Genomic DNA, 23,188 nt, shown 5'->3' with positions numbered 1-23,188 from the left:
TGGGAAACATAAACATTCCTTAAAAAGCCCTGGCATGCTGGCACTCTTATTCCTACAGGTTACATTGTCTATGGTAACAGGTCCTTCAGAGCCAGCTGGGAGGCTACTATTTGTCACAGTTTCCACTGCTCCCTTCACTTTCCACCCCTAGCCGGACCCTTCATAGAATCTGAATTTAGGACACATTCATTCCAACTTTACTTCCTCAAGTTCCATTACTGAAAATAATTTTGTTTGGCTTTGGCATATCTTCTTCCCACCCCTGTCTGTGGAGGGCTCTTCCTAAGTGTCAAGGTAAAAATCCTGGTTTCTCCCTAATTTCAAGAAGTCCAAGAGGCCTGGATTAAGGATAAAGGTTCGTGCCCCCCCCCCCGCCCCCAATCTGCCCTGCCCCCTACCAGGAGACGACATGACCATCTCACTCTGCACAGCCGCACTCTGCCTTTGTATTGGGAATTCCATGAACTGGGGTGAGGGAAGTGGCACCAAGGATTGGCTCCGGGTACTCACTCTGCTCTTAACCATCATATCTAGGTCTTTGCTGATGTCGACAAACACTGGCCTCTTGTCTGGTTCCCGCTTCCAGCACTGCAGCATTAGACTGTACCTGGTGAGACAAACAGGTGGGTGGTGACAATCCAGCAAGGATTGCCCAGTCACAACCACCACACCCAGTACAGTGCACCTGGGCCCCAGAGGCTCTGGTCCAAAATCCCAAAGCTGTTCCTGTGTCACTGACATCCTTCTCTGAGTTGGGCCAGGGTATGATGGGTCAGCAGGGGCTCACAGTGTCTGGCGCTGTGGTCCAGCCATGCTTGTTATGGCAGCTAACGCAGAAATGCCAGTCCTTAAAACTCTTATGAAGGATGAACTGTGTATGAACACAAAAACCTGCCAAGCACACTCTGTCTTGCACCTCCCTCCCTCCCTCCCCTGGGGCTCTGGCAGGGCTGCAGGGGCCACCTTGTGGGTGAGTGCTCGGCCTGTGCCTGCCAGTCTAGGGTGCTCAGGGAGGCAGCACCTACTCACCCTTGCACTCCCACAGCCCTGAGCCAGGCACATGGCAGGTGCATGACAGACTTTGTAGAATGAATGGACCAGTGTGTGTCTAACTATGGACGACCCCCCTCTCATGTGTTCTCAACCTGTTCTCCAAGGATCATCTGATGGAACCACCATTTGATGAGAAGATTCTGGTGCCCTCGAGCTGAAGTCCAGGTGCCATCTGCCTGCTCTTTGCCTGCCTTGGTGTCTCCACTTGGGCGCTCCCCTGTATGTACCCCTGGGGCCATTCTGAATTACCTGCCCCTCCCCAAGCATCCTGGGACAGGTCTCTAGCCTTAGATTGAAGCTGCTCCCTCATCCTTCCACCACCTCTCCTGGGGTCCTGCTCCCCCTCAGCTTGTAAGTCCCCCCAGGAGGCCCACCCAGCCCCCAGTGGAATCTGGGTCCCCAGCATCTGCCATCATGCCCAAGGGTGGTTCTCTGTCATCTGTGCCTTTGTCTTAGCCCGTCGCTTCCAGCTGCCCAGCTCGCCTGGGGCTGGCACCCAGGGCTGCCCAGCAGTGGGAAAGGATGAGTGTGCATGACCCCACCCCTCCAAAACCTGGAGTGTCAGTGGCTGGGGAGGCTGGACCAGAGAAAGCATGCTCACATCTCCTCGCTGCAGTTGTCTGGCCTCTCCATCCGATAGCCTGTCTTCAGAAGGTTGAAGAGCCGCTCTGGAGGAATCCCAGGGTAGGGGTTGCCGCCCAGGGTCACAATCTCCCACAGCAGGACACCAAAGGACCACCTGCAGAACCAGAGGGCCAATGAGCGACTGCACTGAGTCTGTGGCATCCTCAGCGCCCCAGATATCCTCCCCCTGAGCAGCAACAGGACCCGAGTTCCCTGTACAGAGAGTGGTCCAAGTGCCCACAGTTTCAGCCTAGGCTGACCAGACAGATGGAAGTGGAATGGAGGCGGGACCAGGTGTCTGCCTGCCCTGCCCCAACCCCCTGGCAAGCTGCTGCCCAAGCTCAGCCCCCATATCCAAAAAGGGCAGGTGGCTGACCCCTGAGGTGGAGCTCTGTAGCATCAGAGACGGCACAGGGAATGCAAATGAGCACAGTGAAAAGCAGGTTGAACTGAGGCCACAGGGCACCAGGGCACTCTGCAAAACCCCTTCACCTTTTCTGTGTGCCTGGAAATTTTCATAAGATGTTAAAAGGAAAAAACACTGCAATGGGAAAATATCAACTGTGAGGGAAAATTTACTGTCAAGTGGGGACAAAATCATCACAAAACAGCATTATCACACAAGCCCGTTTACAGTAATAAAGAATGCCTGCATGCCACGGACAACTCTAGGCAAGGCCTGTGAGTGCTGGCCGTAGTTATTTTGGGATGGTGGGGCCCCATTGACTTTTAGTCTCTTCATTATGCTTTCCCCTGCATTTCCAGTTGTTTTACAGTCAACTTGGTAATCAGAACACAGCTGTTAAAACTGTTTAAGAACTGCCTTTTCACAGCCTACCTTATTTAAAACATGCAAGGCTGTTTACAGCAGAACATTTGGAAACAAGTCTGTTGTGGTTTTGAAAACAATTGAGAATGCAGTTGGACTTGGAAGACTGAGTTTTGGTCTTGGAGCAGTTTGGGTACCGGAAACCCATTCAAGGTCACTCCACCCTAAACCTGTCTCTGGGTGGGGACCAGTCTCCAGGGACCTGCTTGAAGCCTGCTCACACTCAGGCTCACAGAGAGGGAACTGTTCAGCTGGGACTGTGTGTCACTGAGATGTCCAAAGAGAGGGCAGGGGAGGTGGGGGAGGCAAGGGGGGCTGCAGCTATGGCTCACATCCTCATGCATTCCACCGTGGCACTCAGAACTACTGCCTGGGCCTTTGCCATTTGCTGTGTAAGTACACAAAGCTCCCCCATCCGCAGCCCCCCAGTTTGGGGAGGTCACTCTGGACGGCTGGAATGGGCTGACAGGGACTCAGGGCAACTCTGTTCCCCAGCGGAGCTGCCCAGACAGGTGCATACATGTAACCCCCACCCCAGGAAGGCAACACCCTGACTCACACATCACTCTGGGTGGTGTAGATATGATCAAAGAGGGACTCAATGGCCATCCACTTGACTGGGATCCGACCCTAAGGAAGGAGTGAAAGAAAGGCATTAACGTTGCTCTGAGATCCTAGGAACTGGTGTGTGTGGGGGACACATCTCAGGCTCTTTCAGCTCTTAGGGAACACTGAGTAATGACTCCAGTGTGTTCCTGGGTAGAGGCCAGCAGCCCAGCCTCACAGGTGCTGGAGTCCTAGCCCCGCCTTCCTAGGCTTGGCTGAGACCCGTGAGGGAGTCAGTCAGCCTGCCCACAGCTATACAAGGTGTGCTGGTCATGCACCACATCGCAAGGAATTGATGCTAAGTGCAAGCCAGGCCCCACTGTGGTCACTTCTCGGGAGATCAGGGGCACTGCACCCTGGGTGCTGCCCAGTGGGTAGGCTGGAAGCACTTCCATCAAGATCTCCCCTGATTTCTGAGGGTGAAGGGGTCTGGGAAGCCAACATCCAGTGTTTCCATCTTGGGAATTTCTGACACAAACGAACACACTAAAGGCCTTTCTAAGAAGCTCTGAGCGAAGAAATCAATGTGAGTGTCTTGAGTCTGATTTTTCCCTCTTATTTTATTCCAGGGCCCTTTTAGCATCCTCTGAAAGACTGTCCTCCACCATGGAGAGGCTGGAGTTCAACCTAACAAATCCTTTCTAATGCAACTTAAGAAATAGCTTTTTGGTACAAATAGATCAGCGGGCTTTCCTGGTGGCTCAGTGGTAAAGAATCCACCTGCAGTGCAGGAGATGCGGGTTTGATCCATGAGTCAGGAAGATACCCTAGAGGAGGAAATGGCAACCCACTCCAGTATTCTTGCCTGGGGAATTCCATAGACAGAGGATCCTGCTGGGCTACAGTCCATGGGTCGCAAAGAGTCAGACACGACTGATCGATTAAACAACAACAAACAGGTCAGCATCAAGGCACAATCAATTAAAAAAAAGGCATTTGCTTTGGATTTTAATGCATTTATTGTACTTCTTTTTTTTTTTTAAAGTACTATTTAGGATTCATACCCTACATGAACTGTGACTGCTTCGAGGGTGTGTGTTTCTAACAATGCAACCTGCAGGCTGTGCTCTCAGGGGCCGAGCTTGGGCACCTTGTGCTTCCTTGCTGGGTGACACAGGGCCTTCCCGAGGACCAGTGCATCAACAGGAAGTTCCATCCAGCCCCCTCCACGGGGTAGGGAGCACCCCTCTCCACTTCCCCTTCAGCACTTCTAAGACGTGCTGTCACAACAGAAACCCCACAAGAAATCAAATGTCATCCTCACAGCCCCAGGAGCACCTGGGCTTCACTCGCCCCTCAGAGCAAAGCTGAAGTGTATGTCGTGGCTTTCTGTGTTTTTCTTTTTGAGCAGCATCTGTTCTGAATGCCAGCTTAGCTGTGTGTCTTGAGGGGGCCTGTGATCTTCCCTGTCTAGTCTGTCACAGGGAGGCTACTAGAAAGGGATTGGGAGGATAGCAGCACCAAGAAAGTCAAGACCAATGTCACAGGGAAGGGGACCATACCAGGGAACCAGGTTTCCCAAGAAGGTCCCCGAACCACCTGTTTTAGTGACTTGGAAAAAGCTTCCCAAATCTCTACACTGCAACTCTGGACTTTGTCTCCAGGATCCTCCTGATTGCCTTCCAAACTCACTTAGTCAGCCGTTCCTAGGCCCTTGGACCAGGAGCATACCCTGCTGTAAAGTGGTTCAATCCTTTCTGTAAAGAATGACTAGCAAGCTTGAGTTTAATTCATTTCTTTTCCCCAAGCAAAGGACTAAAGTTACACAGAAAGTAAAACAGTGACCTTCACTCTGCAGCAGTGAGAGGAGCAACTGCAGACAAGAAGATTGTTATTTCTGCAGTGGTGGGTGACCTTTAGAAGTGATAGTGATGAAAAGTGAGAGAAGCTGCAGGAACCCCACTCCCAGCAGGGAGCTCCAAAACAGCACGTGTGGCTGTGAGGAAGAGAAGGAACAGGCTCAAGACTGAGTCCTGCTCTGGGTCTCTGGGGACCCAGGACTAGGAAAGAGTTCGGGGATGAGGACTGGAAGTTTGCACTCTAAAAACCCGCTTTATCTTCCTCAGATCAAAATCTGTCCCCACCCTGTGGGCTCCCTGACCATGCCCTCTGCCCTCAGGCCATCACACCCCAGAGCCTGGTACCTCGCTCCTCTTCACGTAGGAATCCTCTTCATAAACATCTCGGGACAGACCAAAATCTGAGATTTTCATCCTGTGGCCCTCGGCTACCAGGACGTTTCTGGCTGCCAAGTCCCGATGGACAAGCTGTGGAAAAGACAACAGCAGGGACCCCTGAACCCCGGGCCAATCGCTGGCGGAGGGGGCGCGGGGCTGGGGCGGCACGCACCTTCATCTCAGCCAGGTACTGCATCCCTCGTGAGATCTCCCAGGCAAAGGAGACAAGGTCGCCCATGGTCAGGGCCTGCTCCTCCAGGTTGTCCAGGTAACTGGAGTTGCGGCTGCCCCCGCTGCCCACGTAACCAGGTCCCGCCTTGCGGCTCTCTCGGAGGAAGCCCCGCAGGGAGCCGTACTTGGCATACTCCAAGATGAGGAGCAGTGGCCCTAGGGGCAGAGCAGTAGGTACGTGGGCTGGCTGCTTAGGTGACCCTGGGCAGGCAGAAGTTGGGCCAGCACGGGGCAATCACTTCCAGCATCCTGAGGACTCAAGCCTCAGCTCACTCTCACATCACTCTGCTCTCCACCTTGCAGCGCTATGTTACTTCAGTCATGTCTGACTCTTTGTGACCCTATAGACTGTAGCCTGCCAAGCTCCTCTGTCCATGGGATTTTCCAGGCAAGAAGAGTGGAGTAGGTTGTCATGTCCCCCTCCAAGGGATCTTCCTGACTCAGGGATTGAACCCAAGTCTTTTACATCTCCTGCATTGGCAGGCAGGTTCTTTATCACTAGTGCCACTTGGGAAGCTCCTGCATCTTGCAGGGGCTTTGGATTCCAAAGCCAGCTGCCTGGACAGTTGACCACAACCTCTTTCCTGGGTGTCCAGGGCAAGCAGTCACTGCATTTGAAGCTGCCCTGGGAGATAACCACTGCTGCTCGGATGTCAGGAACTTTCTGTACCCCTGGTCTTGCCACAGTATGGCCTGCGGACAGCTGATGGAGGCAGAGGTTCTGGACTGCCCCTGGCCACCCTCTCCCTGCCCTGCCTGCTCTCAGGCCACAGTCCTCCCCGAGGCCCGGCCCTGAGTGCTACTGGTGCCCCTGCTGCTCTCTCTCTGTCGGCCTCCCATCTCCCTCACACCCCAAATACACATGCACCCACACGCACATGCACACACACACACACACACACACACACAAAGTGGGAGGCCCCCAGGGTGGCAAAGCAGTTTTGGAAGACCAATAGAGCAAAATGCTCTTATGTGAAAAACGATCTGCCATTGCCTTTGCCACCCCAGGCTGGGGTGGGGTTGAGATCACCTGGAGGTTATGGCATATCTAGTAGGTGCCCAGGAGACACTGCTCATCTCTGGACTTCCCTGTCTTAAGGGCTCGGCCTGGGGCAGGGTGCTGACAACCAGGATGTCGCCAGAGACCCCAGGGAACACTCCTGTGGCAGCCCTCATGGTCCACTGACACACAAGTTTCAGGCAAGGGCCAGAGAAACCATGCTTCCAGGAAGAGAGAGGACAGGTGCCAGAGAAGAAAAGGATGGGGATGAGGGAGAATGCAGAATGGAGCAGCCCAGAGCCCCTGGCTTGTGCCCAGCAGCTGCTAGTCCCCGGCTGGTCTTACCATCCTGGCTGCAGGCCCCGTACAGCTTGATGACTTGTGGGTGGTTGAGCTGCTTCAGGAGGTTGAACTCTGATAGCAGGTCCCACAGCTCGCTTGGGGAGGCATTCTCTGAAATGCACAGAAACAAAGCAGGTCACAAAGTCCCTGCTACCACCGTGCTGGGTCACAGGCGCAAATGAGGGGTCTACACAGACTTGTCTCCTTCCCAGACATCCTACTCAGGTTCAGACTGAGGCCTGCCAGGACCTCACTGCTTGGAGCTACTCTCAGCCCATGGGAGGGTCAACAGCGGCCTCAATTGCCTACAGGGAGTAAGAACCAGAGGAGCGCACTTCCATGTGAGCAGAGTCTTTCCATGGAAAGCCTTCTGGGCTGGGCTATGCATGCAAATGGCATTATTTCCCTGCAATCACCATCTCTCAAAGACAGTGGCGTTAACCCTTCGTTAACCCTTCTGGGGAGGTAAAGGGACTCCCTGGTGTCCCCAAACAACTGCCAACCAAGCACTTGGCAAAGGGGGGTGAGGCCCTGGAGAAAGGTGAAGGCCATGAGACTTCACGGAAGTCGTCTTGCCATGCTGAGTGTGTGTTTTCCAAGGGCAGAGATAGTTGTGCTCAGGAGCTTGGGTGTGGAGGTCTCCTGGCCAACTGTCCTCCTGGGTCATGGCCCCACATCCCACTGCCCAGTTGTGCCACTGCCTCTGGCTGTAGACTTGTCTGGAAATGAGAAGACAGCTGCAAGATGGGGCATTGGAACCCTTTGGACCACACATGAGTGACCCAGGGCCAGTCTCACTGTGCCCTCTTAGGGCCTGGGGTCTCATAGACAAGGGGCAACCCTAGTCTGAGGGCCTGGGTAAGTACACAAAAGTACCCGGCACTGCATGGCTCCCCGACTGCTGAACATCAGAGTGCATCAGCCTAAAATGTGCCCATCACATGGCCACTGGGCCCTCAGTTGGTCAAGCTGAGGCAGAACTCAGCCATGGCAGAGGACTGTCTACCCAGTCCCTGCTGAGAAGCAGCAGTGAGGATACCCAGCATGTGCTAAGACTGGGGCAGTGCTGGCCCACTAAGGGCTGGGGGGGATGGGGACTGGGAAAGGCAGGGACCTGGGGGACAGGGGCCAGTCCTTACAGGTGGTCTCTTCACCAGGACCTCAGTGGACACTTGGCGAAAGAAATTAATGGGGCAGACTGAGGTGGGGAGAGCTGTCGGTTTTGAACTTAAGGGCTTTTAATTTAAACTCGGATCTTTACCCAACATTGATACACAAGCAACATGGCTCTGAAAGCTTTCAAGGGAGGAATGTCTTACCCTGCTTCTCCAGGGACCACACCAGCCCACATCATCCATGGTGGAGGTCCCTAGACTGCAGCCACTCAAGAAGAGCAGGGGAGGCGTATTGGTTCTTCAGGAGGCAGCAGGCTGATTGCCAGAGTCCTGGCTGTCATAAGGGCTTCATCCACCCACTGGGGCCCCCGCAGGTGTGAGTGGCAGAGCCCCCTGTGTACTGCCTGGGCACGTACCTTTCAGCATCTTCACAGCCACAGTCGTGTACCCTGCTTTGCCTTTCAGCCGAAAGGCTGTGGCCTTGACCACTTTTCCAAATTCACCTTCTCCCAGAGTTTGTCCAAGCACCAAGTTCTTCCGTGGGAATTCCCACTTGGGATCCTCCTACATTGGGTTTGAAGGAAAAAGAGAGGGAAGAGAGATGGCGAAGGTAAGAAGAAAGGAAGAAGGCAAGAGCCGGCGGACAAGCTCCGTGTGCAGACGGCCGACTGTCACCTGAAGTGACAGGTGACAGTCACCATGTCCAAGGGCAAGACCCCACAGTCAGGCCCTGAGGTGCCATGACAAGATGCGTCCCCCCACAGGAAGGCAGGTGTTGCCACAGTCTGGCTGGACTCCGTATGCTCATACCCTCACTGGCCTCCATCTACTGTAGATGCCCTGGGCCACCTCAGGCCCAGGGCCTGGTATCTCCAGTGAGGGAGTCAGGGTTTACTCAGCACCCACAGGTGCTCACAGGGGGACCACAGCCTCTTCCCTGGGACTCAGGCCCAAGCCTCATGGCACCACCTCTGTTTTGGACACCAGGCACTGACAGTGGCCCAGGCTCCAGGACTTCCAAGAGAACTCAAGTGGTAGCTGTGGCCCCAGTTGCCTATCAGCCCTGCACTCCCAGCTACAGGAGGGGGTGTCAAGAACACCTTCCTGGTGTGGCAGCCTCTAGAAAGTTACCACTGTGCCCCTCAGGTACCCCCCCATCCCTCCCTGACAATGTGTGGAAGAGTCTGCTCCTCCCACAGCCCAGCCACTGGCCAGAACTTGCACACACCGGCCTTCCCAACACACCATGCCCACTGAAGACCCCTCTGGGGTGGGGTCTCCAAGACTGGCTCGAAGACCTGAACTCTGGGGATGCTGAAGCCTGTCTGGAACCTGCCTTCCCGTCAGCACCGGATGCCCAGGTCCCCAAGTCTTGCTGTGGCTGGGTGTGGGCATGGCTCCAGGGGCTGCTTATGATGTGCCTGGCAGGCTCGCCTAACCCACAGACACACACTGGTGACCCACTGCCCCCCCCACCCAGGGACCAGAACCCTGTGTTCTTACGTCTGGGAGCAGAGGCAGGCTCCTCTAAGCACCACGGCCAGGGGCGCCTTCCAGCCAGCTCCCCAGGTGTCCTGGTGTCTCAGCTTCCCCAATAACCCATGTTGTTTGTTCTTTAAGTTGCAAAAGAGGCAGTCATGTCTGACTCCCATGGACTGTAGCCAGGCTCCTCTGTCCATGAGATTCTCCAGTCAAGAATACTGGAGTGGGTTGCCATTTCCTCCTCTACCAAGAATCCATAGTCAGGCTCAAAGGTGACAACACAGTCACCACCACCCTGGTGTCCACCCTGCACTGGATAACAGCTGACTGCACACAAAGACTGGGCTAAGAGGGGATATCTCTGATTTGTTTCTCTTTAAAAGTGTTAAAACCCCAAAGTGTCCTCCCCACTTTATGTAAGACAGAACTAAGGCCAAAGGGTCGAATAATGTGTCTAAGACCTCAGAGCTGGTCAGTGTGGTCCTGGGCCTGCGGCCCAGCTCTGGCTTCTCTGCACTCTGGGCTAGAGGCTGAAAGTGGTCTGTGGCCCCCCCACAGAAGAACCTCTCTCATTGTGTGTCTCAGCACAAACCGCCAGGGCATATAAGGGAATCAAATGGCTCATCCCTGGGCCACGAGGGCCATTCCCAGATGTGGTGGCCACAGGGGCCTCCTTCCTGACTTTGCTGGTTCCAAACACTCAGCAGGTGGGAGGTCTCCAGCCCCCAGTCCCCATAGTATTTCAGTCTCCTCAGCAAAAACACTGGAGGGCAGACAGGCGGAGGAGCAGCCTGGCCGGGCAGGAGGTGGTGTCTGAGCCTCCCACACTAACTGCAGGCCCAGACCATGCCATGGAGGAGGAGGCTTGGGCTGATTCTCCCCTCTTGGCAGGCCAGTCACAGAGTCCTGGGGCCAGGCTCCCCTGATGGTGCCTGAGAGGCCTCTCAGCAACCCCACTCTCCAAGCCACAGACAGAATCCCCTCCTGGCTGCGGCCAGGCCCCCCACCTGCCAGTCTCTCTCGCCTGGATGGGGACAGTGTTTCATCATGGGGCTCCTACCCAACAGACTCCCCAACAGAGCGACCCGTGGAAATGAAGGCAGAACATCAGCTTCCAGCCCTAGGGTGGTCCTACCTTCTGAGAATAAAACCCACACACTCCTCCTCAGGGCCTCCCCCAAGGCTGCATCCTCCAGCACTTGGGGCCTCCGTAGGAGATATCTTAGGCGGGTACAGCATGGCCTGCCCTCTCCTTGGAGCCTAATGGCCCAGATCTCAGTCATTTAAATCCGCACCCATCCTTTTCCACACTGATTCACGCTCTCTGCCCCACCCCTGCCTTCTGCCCTCCCTGAAAGACAGCTCGGTGGAGGTTAGAAGACAGCTGGAAGCTCACGAGGTCCTCCTGGCAGGCAAGGATGCAACAACCCCAAGGGCCCTGCCCCTTCTGTCCCCCCCCTCCTTCCCCAGCTGCCCTAGACCAGAGGCTACCCACAGGGCTACCTGGAAGGGCTGCCTCCCTGGCCCTGCTGCCACATGGAGAACCTCACCGGGATCTTGAAGGTGTCCACTAAGACCTGGTTCTCCATGGAGTCCAGAGAGGGCCGGCAGGCACCAGATGAGGAGTAGCTGACCGGGAAAGCTTGGGCGGGTCGACGGAAGGTCATCTCAGCCGAGGCAATGGGCGGCTTGTGGGCATTCTTGCGGTAGCGGTGGATGCAGAAGGTGGACAGCAGCACAGACAGCAGCACAGATACGATGGAGAAGACCACAGCTGCCGTGATCACTGTGCAGCAGAGGTCATCACGCAGGGTGTCTGCGGGCGAGTAGGGGCTGTGAGAGTAGACACCCCACAAGGGGGACCCCCAATACCCAACAGAGCCACACCTGTGACAGCCAGAAGTGGCTGCTGTGACCGACTGTGAGCTGCCTGCCAACCCTCCTGACCCATGGCAGGTACTGTTCTGTATGTTTTTGCTACAAGAGACTATTATTGCCCTTTTCTGGAAGGAATGAGCATTTATAAACATCCTGCCTGAGGTCACACACCAGAGGTTGTGCACCCCTGCACCTCCCCCACCCTGGAACGTTGCACTGAAGCCAGAGGCCCAGGGGCCCGGGGGGTGGGAGAAGTTCTTCTCCTGCATTCCTAATATCTTCTGTATTTTCTTCATGTTCAATATATAGTGGAGAGGAAAGACAAGTGGCCCAGGATCTGGGCCATGCAATGACCACCCAAATGCCAGAAAAGCTCCCCATGTGTTCAGTGGGGCCCCCCTGTTCTAGAAGAAGCACCTGGAGGGTGCTGGGAGGGGGGACCCAGCTGGCCAATGCCACAGGCCCAGGAAAGGCTCTACACAGGCACAGTCTGAGGAGATGCTGAGCTATTTGGTGGAATAACTAGTTTTCCAGCCCAATCTTTATTATAGAACTTGAGGCCAGGGAATTCTTTGGTGGTCCAGCAGTTAGGACAAGGAGCTTTCACGGCTGTGGCCAAGATTCAATCCCTGGTTGGGCACCTAAGATCCCATAAGCCTTGCCAAAAAAAAAATAAAAGGAACTTCGGGCCACAAGGCAGTCTTAGTAGCCTTGAGCCAGCTCCTTGTCTGCACACATGGGGGAACCAAGACCCCAGGGAAGGAGGAAGATCTCCTAGGTTTCTCTTCCTTCCTGCAATCTTCTCCCTTGCTCCCTGGAGGCTCAGGGAGGTGTGGGGATCCTGGCCAGCTGTGCCCCCACCCCCCCACCCCCAATGCACCTTGGCTATCCTCCGGCTCGCAGAAGCACTTCTTCTTCTCAGGGAAGCAGTTGCAGATACCGAAGCCAGCTTTAATCCCCCGGCGCTCCCCAGGTTCGTGCCCACCAATGATGCTGCCGCCCCCTGAGGACAGACACCACCCACTCAGCAGCCCACTCTCAGCCTCCAGGGGGACCTGGCCAGCCAGGACCACCAGACAGGATCATGAGAGGCCCCTCCCCACCTGATGTCAGCACTCTCACGCCCAGGGAGCACAGTGAGATCAGAAGTCTAGGTCACCCCAGGCAAGAGCCTCAGCATGCATGCATGTGTGCTAAGTCGCTTCAGTCAGGTCGACTCTTTGCAACACTGTGGACTGTAGCCCACCAAGCTCCTCTGTCCATGAGATTCTCCAGGCAAAAATACTGGAGTGGGTCACCAGGCCCTTCTTCAGGGGATCTTCCCAATCCAGAGATCAAACCCGCACATCTCCTACATTGGCAGGTGGGTTTCTTTACCACTAGCGCCATCTGGGAAGCCCCAGTTGCACCATGATGAGCCCCCAAACCAGCTCCCTGGCTGCAGCAGGTGAGAGGAGGAACCCACAGGCTGCCCTGGGCCCAGGTCAAGGTCCACACTTGGTTACTTTTCAGAAGCAGAAAAGGGGCAGAGGGGGCAGCTGGCAGTCAGCAAAACGGGGGACAGGGAGTCGTGCCCCATGAGTTGGCTAGAGCAACACTGGAAGGGTGTGGGTCAAGCCAGCAAGCTCTAATTTGGGGGGAGGAGCACCTTTATTAAAAAAAAATGTTAGGAAAGGGCTCAGCACTCAAAACCCAGAAGCTTGGCTGGTCTGGCTGAAATGCAGGTGAGAGTCCAAGCCCCTTTAGCTTGTTACTCCCCCAACCCATTCAGGCTCCTGCTCGCTCAGAGTCACGGTGCAGGCTCATCGGGCTACTTACGGAGGCAGTCCTGGGGGCAGATGTTGGGGTCTCTGCTCTCCACGGCGTCACAGTGGCCATCGGGGCAGGTCCTGATGCTGGGGGAGCAGGTGGAGAAGTTCCTGGTTATCCCTACAACACAGAGTGGGCAGTTATGACCACAAGGGAGCAGCTGCCCTGTTCAGACTGCAGAGCCAGGAGGGTCACACCCCAGTGCCTTCCAGGTCAACCCTGTACCCCACCCCATCCCCTGCAAGGAAGAGCAAACTGAGATCTGAGCAGAGAAGAACCACACACAGAGCCCCACCAGCAGGGCATCCCTGAGGTACAGGGCAGCCAGGATGGTGGGGGCCAGAGGAGCCAGGCAGTCCCAGAGCTGTGCCAGGCTCACATCAGAGAGGCCAGAAGAGACCAGATGAGGCTGGGACCCTCTCTAGGCTGCACTGTGGGTGGGACCCTCAGATTGGTGGGCCCAGCTGGCAGCCAGTTACTGTCCACACCCAAGGCTGCTCAGGTCCCTCCTATTTGGGTCCATGTCCCCTGGGCTGGGACCTCCTGGGTAGAGCCTCTCTGAAGACCACTTTGGATATTTTGAATTATTTTAAGGTTTGTGTTTTCATGAAGTAAAGCCAACCATAAATGACATGTCAACAGTGTAGTCTACCTTAATTCCTCCACTTCTTGGATGCACAGTAATATTACCAAGAGATCTTCGAAAAGTGTCTGTGAACTATGTGTTTAAAAACATTGGGTGAATAGGGGGAAGAGTGGGGAGAAGGGATAGTCAGGGAGTTTGGGATACACATGTATACACACTATATTTAAAATAACCAACAAGAACCTACTGTATAGCACATAACTCTGCTCAATATGCTATAAAAACCTCAACAGAAAAAGAATTCGAAAAAGAATATATACACGTATATGCATAACTGAATCACTATGCTGTACACTGGAAACTGACACAACATTGTTCATCAACTATGCTCCAATATAACATAAAAAGTTAAAAAAAAAAGAGAAGGCATTGGGTGAATATAGTGGCTCAGATAGTAAAGCGTCTGCCTGTAATGCTGGAGACCTGAGTTTGATCTCTGGCTTGGGACAGTCCCTGGAGAAGGAAATGGCTACCACTCCAGTATTCTTGTCAGAGAATTCCATGGACAGAGGAGCCTGGTGGGCTACAGTCCACAGAGTCCCAAAGAGTCAGACACGAGTGAGCGACTAACACTTTCAATTTCACATTCACAACTGCACATGTATTTATGTGTATATGGGTAGAGAAATGGATATATACATGTTAATTACCATCTGGTGTGGGCACCAATACAGAAATTCAGAATTTTAGAATAAAGTAAAAAGAAAACACACACATCTCAACTTTGGCCCCGACCTTCTCAAGTCCAGAGCGAGCTCAGTCTCAGGCACCTGTGATCCCATCGGTGATAAACAGTTGGAAGGTTCTCTGTTCCCTGCGCTCGTGACCACCCTCTCCTGGCATCAGGAGCCACGGCAGGGACCAAGCGCAGGGGAGGACTAGATGGGCAGGGGTGGGGGGTGTCACAGAGGCTGGCAGGGCCCGCATGCACAGACCCTACTCCCCCTCAGCCCCCATCACGCTCCCCGCCGCCTGGCTCTGCCCAGGGCTTACCTTTGCCATCTCCCTGTCTCCACTCGCACCTGCCCGTCAGAGAGCCCAGGCCACCGCATTCCTCACATTCGGGCTGCCTCTTGCTGACCGCGCAGGACAGGGGGCAGCCAGGCTCTTCAGGCATGTCTAGGGGTGGCAGAAAGCAGTCATGGGGGGCCAGCCTGCCATGGGCACCCATGGGTGCAGGCAGCACTGGCTGGAGCTGTCCCGAGTTGAGCCCAGAGGGGAGGCAGTCACTAAACTCTGGGGGTGCAGGGTAGTGAGGGGGCTGCTGGGGGAGGGGTGGCATCATAGTCACACAGCAGGGGCAGCTAGGGGGCTGAGTATGGAGTGGGGATGGGAGGTGGCCAGACTCATCCAGGGACACGCAGGACACCCAGTTAAACTTGAACTTCAGAGAACAGTGAATACCTGCTTTGTGTAAATATGGCCCTAATATCACAGGGACATAGGGGAGTTTGTCTTCTAATTCACTGCAAAGGCTGCACGAGATGTACTTACACCACAAAAATTGCTCGTTGTTTACCTGAAATTCACACTCAACCTGGGTCCTATATCGTACCTGGCAGCCCTAAAACAAGCGCACACGTAGGACCCGCTGACAGAGGCGATGGGCAGCAGCGGCCACCCACAATGCTATCACACTGGACTAAACTGTGTCATGCCTCCCCCATCACCCTTCCAGTGCAGCTGTGCGCTGTCTTCTCGTCTTACAGAGGAGGCTCAAGAAAGCCCACTGATCAGTGACGGGGTATAGGACAGCACCCCTCTGTAGGAATAGCCCGAGGCTCTGCCACGCCCCATCTACCCTGACCCTTCCCGCAGCCGGGCACTCACACTTCCCTTCCACGGTAACGAGCAGCAGGGCCTGCGCTTGCTGGCGGGTTGGCTTCTCGGCGGCCACCACTGTGTACTGGAGCTGGGAACACTCGGGCCGCTGCAAGGCCTCCGTGTCATTCACGAACAGGGTCCCCGAGGTGTCCTCCGCCGAGGTGACCATCCCCAGGGCGCTGCAGTTGGCGCTGGAGGGCTGCAGCCTGTACTGCACTTGGATGCCACCGAACTCCTGGCAGTTTTCCATGCAGACTTTCCCGATCTAGGCATGGGATCACGGAACCCTTAGCCAGGTGAGTGGACCACCTGGGACAGTGGCTGGAGGGGCTCCATGCCAGCTGAGTCCCAGGACAGTTTCCTACTCAGCCCAGAGATGGTGGCCCCCAATCTCCCCATGCTCCATGCCCCTGGAATCTGCAGACCCATCTGCCTGCCTGGCCTGGCCTGGCCCTGCGCAGACCGTGACACCACCCTTCATCCCTGCTCCTGGGAGCCGGAGGTGAAAAGAACACAGGTGCCGGGCTTTGGTTTAGGGACTGGCCCGCCCGGGAGGCACTTGCTGGCTTGCCCGGCTCACCCCTCACTTGCTCCCTCATTCGGGCACAGAGGCAACCTGGGTGCCTCCCACACACCTCCCTCCCCTCTGGGCACCACTAGGGTCCATCCTCAGTGTCCTGCCTGGGTCGCCTGCCTGGTCAGCCAGAGCTCAGCACCTGGGCCATAATTCACACAGCAGGATTGCTGTCCCACCTCCAGGAACCCCTGGGAGAGAAGGGATACTTCTCCAGGGATGCCTCACGGCCGCAGTGGTCACTGGGGCCTGGACTCTCCTTTTCCCTACCTCACCACCCAAGGTGGAGTTAGGGCTGCTGGGGCCTGAGATCAGAAGCTCTGACCAGTCAAGGTCGAGGGCTGCGGGCCTGGCGGCAGTGGTGGCACAGGGCCCCCTGCCTGCAGCCACAGGCCAGGCCCTTGCTCAGCCTTGCTCAGGCCCAGGGCAGAGCCAGGCTCCACCAAGCCCACTCCTCACACCACAACAAAACTACCTCCTAGGCTCCGAGCACTTCCTTGTACAGAGCAGGTTCACTTCCACTTTCTCCTGTGATCCTCAAAATTGCCTGAGATCACCACCTTCAATTTATAATCATGAATGCTAAGGGGGGGCTGGTGAGAGACAGCAGTGTGTGTAAGGCTGGGCTGAGACTCGGGTCTCTGCACCCTCCTGAGTCCAGGCACAGTGAAAGACTTAGTGGTCAGGGGTGGGAGGTGTTGCAGAGGCTGGTGGGGCCCGCCCTCCCAGACCCCACTCCCACTCAGCCCTCATCACCCTCCCCACTGCCTGGCTCTGCTGACACACCCCTGGCAATGCCTATGCCCGCCTCAGCCCCCCTGGACACCCGTCAGGCCCCTCTGCTTTGTCACCTCTCACCAGCCTTGCCCTCTGCCTCCAGGAAAGGCCTGGCGGGGGTGGCAAGTGGGGAGCCTGGCTGTGTCCAAGGGTGGGGCTCTTCATGTGCTGGGTACTAAGTGGCTGTCAGGAGCGGAGGTGGCATGGGAACCAACCACAGAAACTGGCAAAGCCACTGTCCTAGTTAGGAGATGACCCTAAATGGGATATTCTAAAGGGCACATGGCCACAGCTATGCCATTAGGAGAATGCAGTATATTAAGTCATGCTTGCCATAATTGCAAGTAAACTTTAAGAAGTGCTTCAGAGAAACATTCTAGAAAGAATTGCACCAAAACGTTAAACACTGGCTGATATGAGGAAAAGAGATCGCTCTTATCTATCCCTTATATCCTTTTGACAAATTCTTACTACTTCCCTTTTTTTTCCTACTTCTAATCACTATTTTCTGATGACAAATGCAAAATAAGCTCTAGCAAACAGACTTGCAGGAAAGTAGGAAATAGAAGCACTTCCTGTCTTTCCTTGCAGAGGTCTCCACTAATGCCTGTGTTTGCACACTTGGAAATTTCTAGCAATGAAGACTTGGTTTTGAACATACGGAGCCACCTAAGACCAATACTTCTGCAAACTACTTTTCCCACTTCCTTCACCGGGAATGTCTTTCCAAGTCAGCATAGATTTACCTGGCACTGCTCTTTCATTAGTAAAAAATGTAAAAATGCTGAGAAGGGAGAGGGCAAAGAGGGGCCCACAAAGCCCACCAGCCCCACTCCTTTCTCCCACAGCCTTAGCCTACTTGGCTTTGTGCCTGTTGCTCCCCAGGGCCACTCTGTGTGCTCAGGGAGGTGGTGTCCCCCATGTGACCCCACCCTGGGGGTCCCTGCTCCTCCATTCCCCTCCCCAGGCTGGCAAGAGGCCAGGAGCTCACCTGGGCAAAGCGGTGGGCCCGCCGGCTCACCGAGAAGGAGTAGGCACTGGGCAGGCGCAGGCTGACGGGCAGCACGGACACATTGAAGTGGAGGAGGACGACACCCTCCCCCGGGCCCTGGAAGTCTGAGTCGTTGACCAGCACGGCCAGCTGCACAGCCCAGCTCTCCGAGATGGGGAGGCTCCGGTTGAGAACCAGCCCTGTGGGTGGAGGCACATGATGATAGGTAGGGGCCCTGCCCAGGGTGGAGACCACTGCTCCACGCTGCTGCACATCTCCCCTGCAAAGCATTCCCTGGACACATGGGCGTACGTGTGACAACAGGTACTTCTACCCGCATGGTACACAGACAACAGACCTGGCTGGAGGCACTAAGGTTGAACTATTTTAAATGTGAGTCACTGTGCTGAGCTGAGCCCAGAAGACCCTCCTCAGCTGGGAGGTAACCTCAGTGAGGTGTGTGTGTGTGTGCATGTGTATGAGAAAGATGCATGTCGGGGCAAGCACACACAGGTAAAGACCCACCACCACCACCAGCAAGGTCCCAGAAAGACCGTCCTGGCCCCTGAGAACTCCTCGCAACAGTACCAGCCTCCTATGGACCCTCAGGTTCCACAGGCCTCAAGCACCCAGGGGCTTCCGCACTCCTGAGCTGTCACCATGTGCCAAGGCTAAGATCCCCATTCAGTGGAGAACAGAGGAGGCGAGGATCTCTGGGTGCACGTGGCATACAGAGGGAGTGTGCAGGGGCAAGGATGACATTTTCCCTTGCACAGAACAGAGGTCATCAGAGCTTGGTGAGGAAGAAGACAGGAAATAGGACTGGGTCAGGCAGAAAGGGGTAAAGGCACCAGTGATCCTGGGTTCCCCAGAAGCAGGCCTCCAAACAAGGATCCAAGCACAAGTGGCATATTTGAAAGGTGATCCTACAAAACACAGGCAGGAGAGCAGGCGAGGGAGGTGGGGAGGTTTGGCAACTTGCGAGGACACCCCATCCTGCAGGTGAGCCCTGGGGGCACGTGGTGCTTAGCCCTGAGGGTGGGCACATTTCAGAAGTCAGACAGGACAGTCATCCCAGAATCCTCCAATCTGAGGGCACAGAGCTGCTACTGGACATCAACTCCTGTTAGTGGAGAGTTGCTGGGGAGGGTCAAGGATCCCTGGACACTTGGGCACCTAGGAGGTTGCAGTGAGCCCTGGCGTGGTCAGCACAGGGTAGTGTGGTGGGGGTCCTGCCAGGGTCAGCCTTGGCCTTGGGGCAGTTCAGAGAGAAAGGACAGCCTGTAAACACCCACCAAGGTGGCCAAGGTGAGCCCAGCAGAGACAAAGGCTGGGAAGAGGGTTGGAAGGGGTGGCCACCTGGGGCTGAGAGGGCCAGGACAGGTGTCTACTTGTGCAGGGTGCTGCCCTGCCCAAGAAAAGCAGGTCGCCAGTTCCCCAGGGGGCCCTGTCAGGCCACACTGGTCCCCTCTTACTGTAGTCATGCACGGTTGCCCGCACAAAGCTGCCGTTGGCCTGGGCCAAGGTCTCATTGGGCATGTGCTCCACTCGGAAGGTCCGGAGGGCCTTGGCATCCCCAGAGAGCAGCGTGTTCGTGTACCGTCTCAGGAGCTCCCCGGAGGCTGGCACCACGTCTGCATCGAAGACACATAACGTGGCTACCACTGTGCCCTGCAGAGAATACGGGGGCCAGTCAGGGCCCTGAAAGCCAGAGCCCATAGGAGGGCACGTGCCCCGCAGGTGGATCAGGTGTGTGCGGTCAGAGCTGGCTCCAGGGACAGACTGACCAGGGTTCAAGCTGCAAGGGGCCCCCAGCCAGCCTGCTTGTCACCCTTCCTGGGCCACTGCACCTCACCTCTGCAACAGGTGCAATGGCATCTCCAGACTTCCCATGATTATGGGTTAGAACAGATGCCCTGGTGCTCTGTGGAAGACCTCATTCAGGTCCCCACAGGGCAGAGTGGGCACCCCCACTCTCCTTCCAGGAAGCTGGGCCCCGCACAGTGGAGAAGTTAGCTCAACGTCATGCAGTGACAGATGACAGAGCTGGGACCTAAGCACAGTGTCCACCAGAATGCTCTCCTACAGCTTCTTCTGTACCCCAGGCTAGATGGGGTCATGAGGGGGGTTCTGAGTAAAGCCACATGTCATCTCTGCTCTCACTCCTGGCCAGGCTCCACAGTGTTACCATGGAGCTGCTCTGCCAGGCTCATGGGACATTTCCCTACTCCATGTGCTTTCCTCTTGCCCATCCATCCACCAAACCTGCTCCCTGGGTGTCCGGAGAAGCAGCCAACCACAGCATATCCGACCCCGACCCTCCCCTTGCTCCCGCCAGCCTGCCGGCTGCAGGACAGCCCAGGGCCCAGCAGGTGGCAGTCACTCTCCGCCTGCACGGGCAAGAGGAAGGCGGGGCCCCGATGGGAGGGGCGGCGCAGGGACACCCCTGCCGGATCCACTGTCCTGTCTTCCTCCACTCCGGGGTACCCTCCCTGAACTCACTGGCCCTCCCTTGAGGGGCTGACAGCCCGAAGAAGGGAGCGCCCTCCTGGCAGATGTCCTCTCCGTCTCCTTGGGGCAGTGTGCCCCGCCTCTGCAGTACCACAGTTGTGCCCCTCTGATGCGAGCCCTGATGGTTGAGTCAGAGGCTGGGCACCCTTACCCTCAACCCCACCGGCACCCCAACCCCTCCCCTCACCCGCTTCCCAGGGCAGAGGTCAGCTCGGGGCCAGCGGGGCTGGTCCTCTCTCCTCCTCAGCTGTCCTGGAAACCAACAAAACCCCAACAGACAGACTGATGGACATATGAAAGACGAATAACCACAGTGATGGTCAGCCACATGTCTGGATGGCTAGATGGACAGCTGAATAGACCGAGGAACAAATGACGAATGGAGAGACCCAGATGCCCAACAAAGAGATGACAGACACTAGAGAAGCACCAGACAAACACATAGGCACCTCCTTCCGCTTGAACTCCACCACCGCGCTGGCACTGTCGACGCCCCCGAAGAAGGTGGGCGCAGAGTCGTCCTCGTCGTACACGGTCACAGGGAAGGGCACCATCACCTCCTCCTCGCGCATGCCCATGCGAACCGTGCACGCGGCCACCAGCTCATACTTCTCCCGCTGCTCACGGTCCAGGGCCCAGCGCGTGCTCACCTCCAGGCTGTCCGGATCGCAGCGGAAAGGCAGACTCTCACCTGAGCACCAAACAGACCAGCAACCCCAGGATGACCCTGAGCTGAGGGGAGGGTGAGCTGCCTTCCTCAGGGCCCCACAGGGAGCAGTGTGCAAGAGGAGACAGAGCTGGGGTGCATGCTGGGCCTGGGCCGTGGCCCCTCTTCAGCTTCCACAGTGGAGCACAGCCTCCAAGCACAGTTTGCAGTGGAGATTATGCTCTGAGCATCACTGTGCCTGCAGCCTGCACTGGTGCTGATAGGGAAGAGCAGGGACCAGGAGGTCTGCCTCAGGTCCTCAACCCAATCACCTAGGAGGGCACACCCCTTCACACACCCTGCCTGCCTCCTCTGTGGCGAGGGCTGGCACCAGTCACGCTGCAGGCCCAGAGATCCAGCTCCTAGCATTTGCTGGTATTTGAAAAACTGTCAGGAATTTTCTTAACTGTGGAAGCAAGACATGCTCATTTTAGAGAATGTGAGAAAAAAGCCACAATTCCACCACTTGAAAACTAACATTGGGGACATCTGGTGTAATTTCATGTTAACACACAAATATTTCTGACTGCCTGGTTTGGATCCCTGCCCTATACACCTGCAGGCTGCGTGGCCTGAGGCTGATGGTTCTGTCTCTGTTCTTCAGCTTCCTCGCCAGAAGATGAAGTGAAGTGAGAGTTGCTCAGTCGTGTCTGACTCTTTGCGACCCCATGGACTATACAGTTCATGGAATTCCCTAGGCCAGAATATTGGAGTGGGTAGCCGTTCCCTTTTCCAAGGGGGTCTTCCCAACCCAGGGATTGAACCCAGGTCTCCCGCACTGCAGGTAGATTTTCTATCAGCTGAGCCACCAGGGAAGCCCCAGAAGATGAGATGCTGTGTGTATTCATCGCCAGACACTGCTGTAAGTTCAATGACTCACTGCAACCTGGTGAGGGGAGGACCAGTAATAACAACATACTCTTCAACCCAAGCCTGTCCTGGAATTCATCCTCCAGAAAGGACCCAGAAAGGGGGAAAAGCTGAACGCTTGAAGGTCAACAGTGACCACCCCATAGCCAACCTCAGGAGGGCTGTCAACTCCACTTAGTGGAAAATCACATCAGAGCCACATATTACATGTGAACTACACATTTCCCTGTATTGCTTACGGTTACAAAAATGGCTTTTCTTTTTAAGCAAAAAAGGCAGCACACTAAACCATATGCTTTGGGGACAACTTTGTACAAAGACATCCATCCCTGTGGCAGGATAAATGAAGGGATGTGGGAGTGTGAGTGACTACTTTCCTTACACTACTGAGCGCTCCTTTAACATTATGACCATGTGTGGGTGCCATCAACCTGGTGGGAATCCAGGCTTCACTTACCAGCCATCCAGCGTAATAAGTGTCCCCTTTAAGTCCCCTTTAAACTGTCCAATGACACCTCACACAGCGGCTCAGTTGCCTTCTCTCATCTCCACTCGGATCCAGTGCCCTTCCCCTACCCCAAATCCATGTGGCTTCCCCAGGGCCATAGTGTGGTAGGACTATCTTGTGACAAGGTCCACTGTCCTTACAGTGGCTCAGGCGGAATCCTGGAACCATGCTTGGTCCCCTCGTGAATCTCTCAACACCCCACATTCAACTCCCCAGAAAATCTTGCTGGATCTTCCTGCAAAAACATGCCCAGAATCTGCCTGCTTCTTGTGGCCTAAAGGCTTTCACCCTCAACCCCAGTCCTCATCCTCTCACTCAAGGATGTCTCCTGCCTCTTCATAGTTTTCCTGCTTCCTCCAAACCACTCGCCCCAAATCATTTCGAACACATCAGCCCGACTAACCTTTTAAAGTAAGTTATATCCTGTCAATGACACCCTCCCCCCCACCCCTGAAAACACCTTCTATGGCTCCCTAGTCCCCTCATCAGGAAGTCCTGCCCCCTCCCTTGCATTTTTCTGCCCTCAGTAGCCTCTGCCCTCCCCTCCAGCTGCACTTCCCCCTCCGCACTTTTGAATGAGCTCGCCCTGCTTGCTGGGCACCCTCCTTTACCTTGCTCCAGCCACCTGACTTAGG

At 55.6% G+C, this 23,188-nt stretch overlaps 1 protein-coding gene across 1 annotated transcript in view; it reads right to left on the bottom strand.

Annotated features, from left to right (window-relative positions):
- The window catches only part of LOC122691278 (proto-oncogene tyrosine-protein kinase receptor Ret-like), a 52,974-nt gene that overhangs the window by 4,439 nt on the left and 25,347 nt on the right, over nt 1-23,188 (bottom strand). The window contains 15 exon segments of the mRNA XM_043897922.1: nt 511-607; nt 1,655-1,792; nt 3,066-3,136; nt 5,257-5,379; nt 5,462-5,676; nt 6,866-6,973; nt 8,394-8,541; nt 11,010-11,275; nt 12,218-12,340; nt 13,156-13,266; nt 14,786-14,911; nt 15,623-15,881; nt 17,959-18,158; nt 19,434-19,629; nt 20,919-21,160. Of these exon segments, the coding sequence (XP_043753857.1) occupies nt 511-607; nt 1,655-1,792; nt 3,066-3,136; nt 5,257-5,379; nt 5,462-5,676; nt 6,866-6,973; nt 8,394-8,541; nt 11,010-11,275; nt 12,218-12,340; nt 13,156-13,266; nt 14,786-14,911; nt 15,623-15,881; nt 17,959-18,158; nt 19,434-19,629; nt 20,919-21,160 (2,423 nt within the window).

The sequence above is a fragment of the Cervus elaphus genome, unplaced genomic scaffold (genome assembly GCF_910594005.1).
Source record: "Cervus elaphus unplaced genomic scaffold, mCerEla1.1, whole genome shotgun sequence".
Lineage (NCBI taxonomy): Eukaryota > Metazoa > Chordata > Mammalia > Artiodactyla > Cervidae > Cervus > Cervus elaphus.
This window is presented reverse-complemented; position numbering and strand designations above follow the sequence as displayed.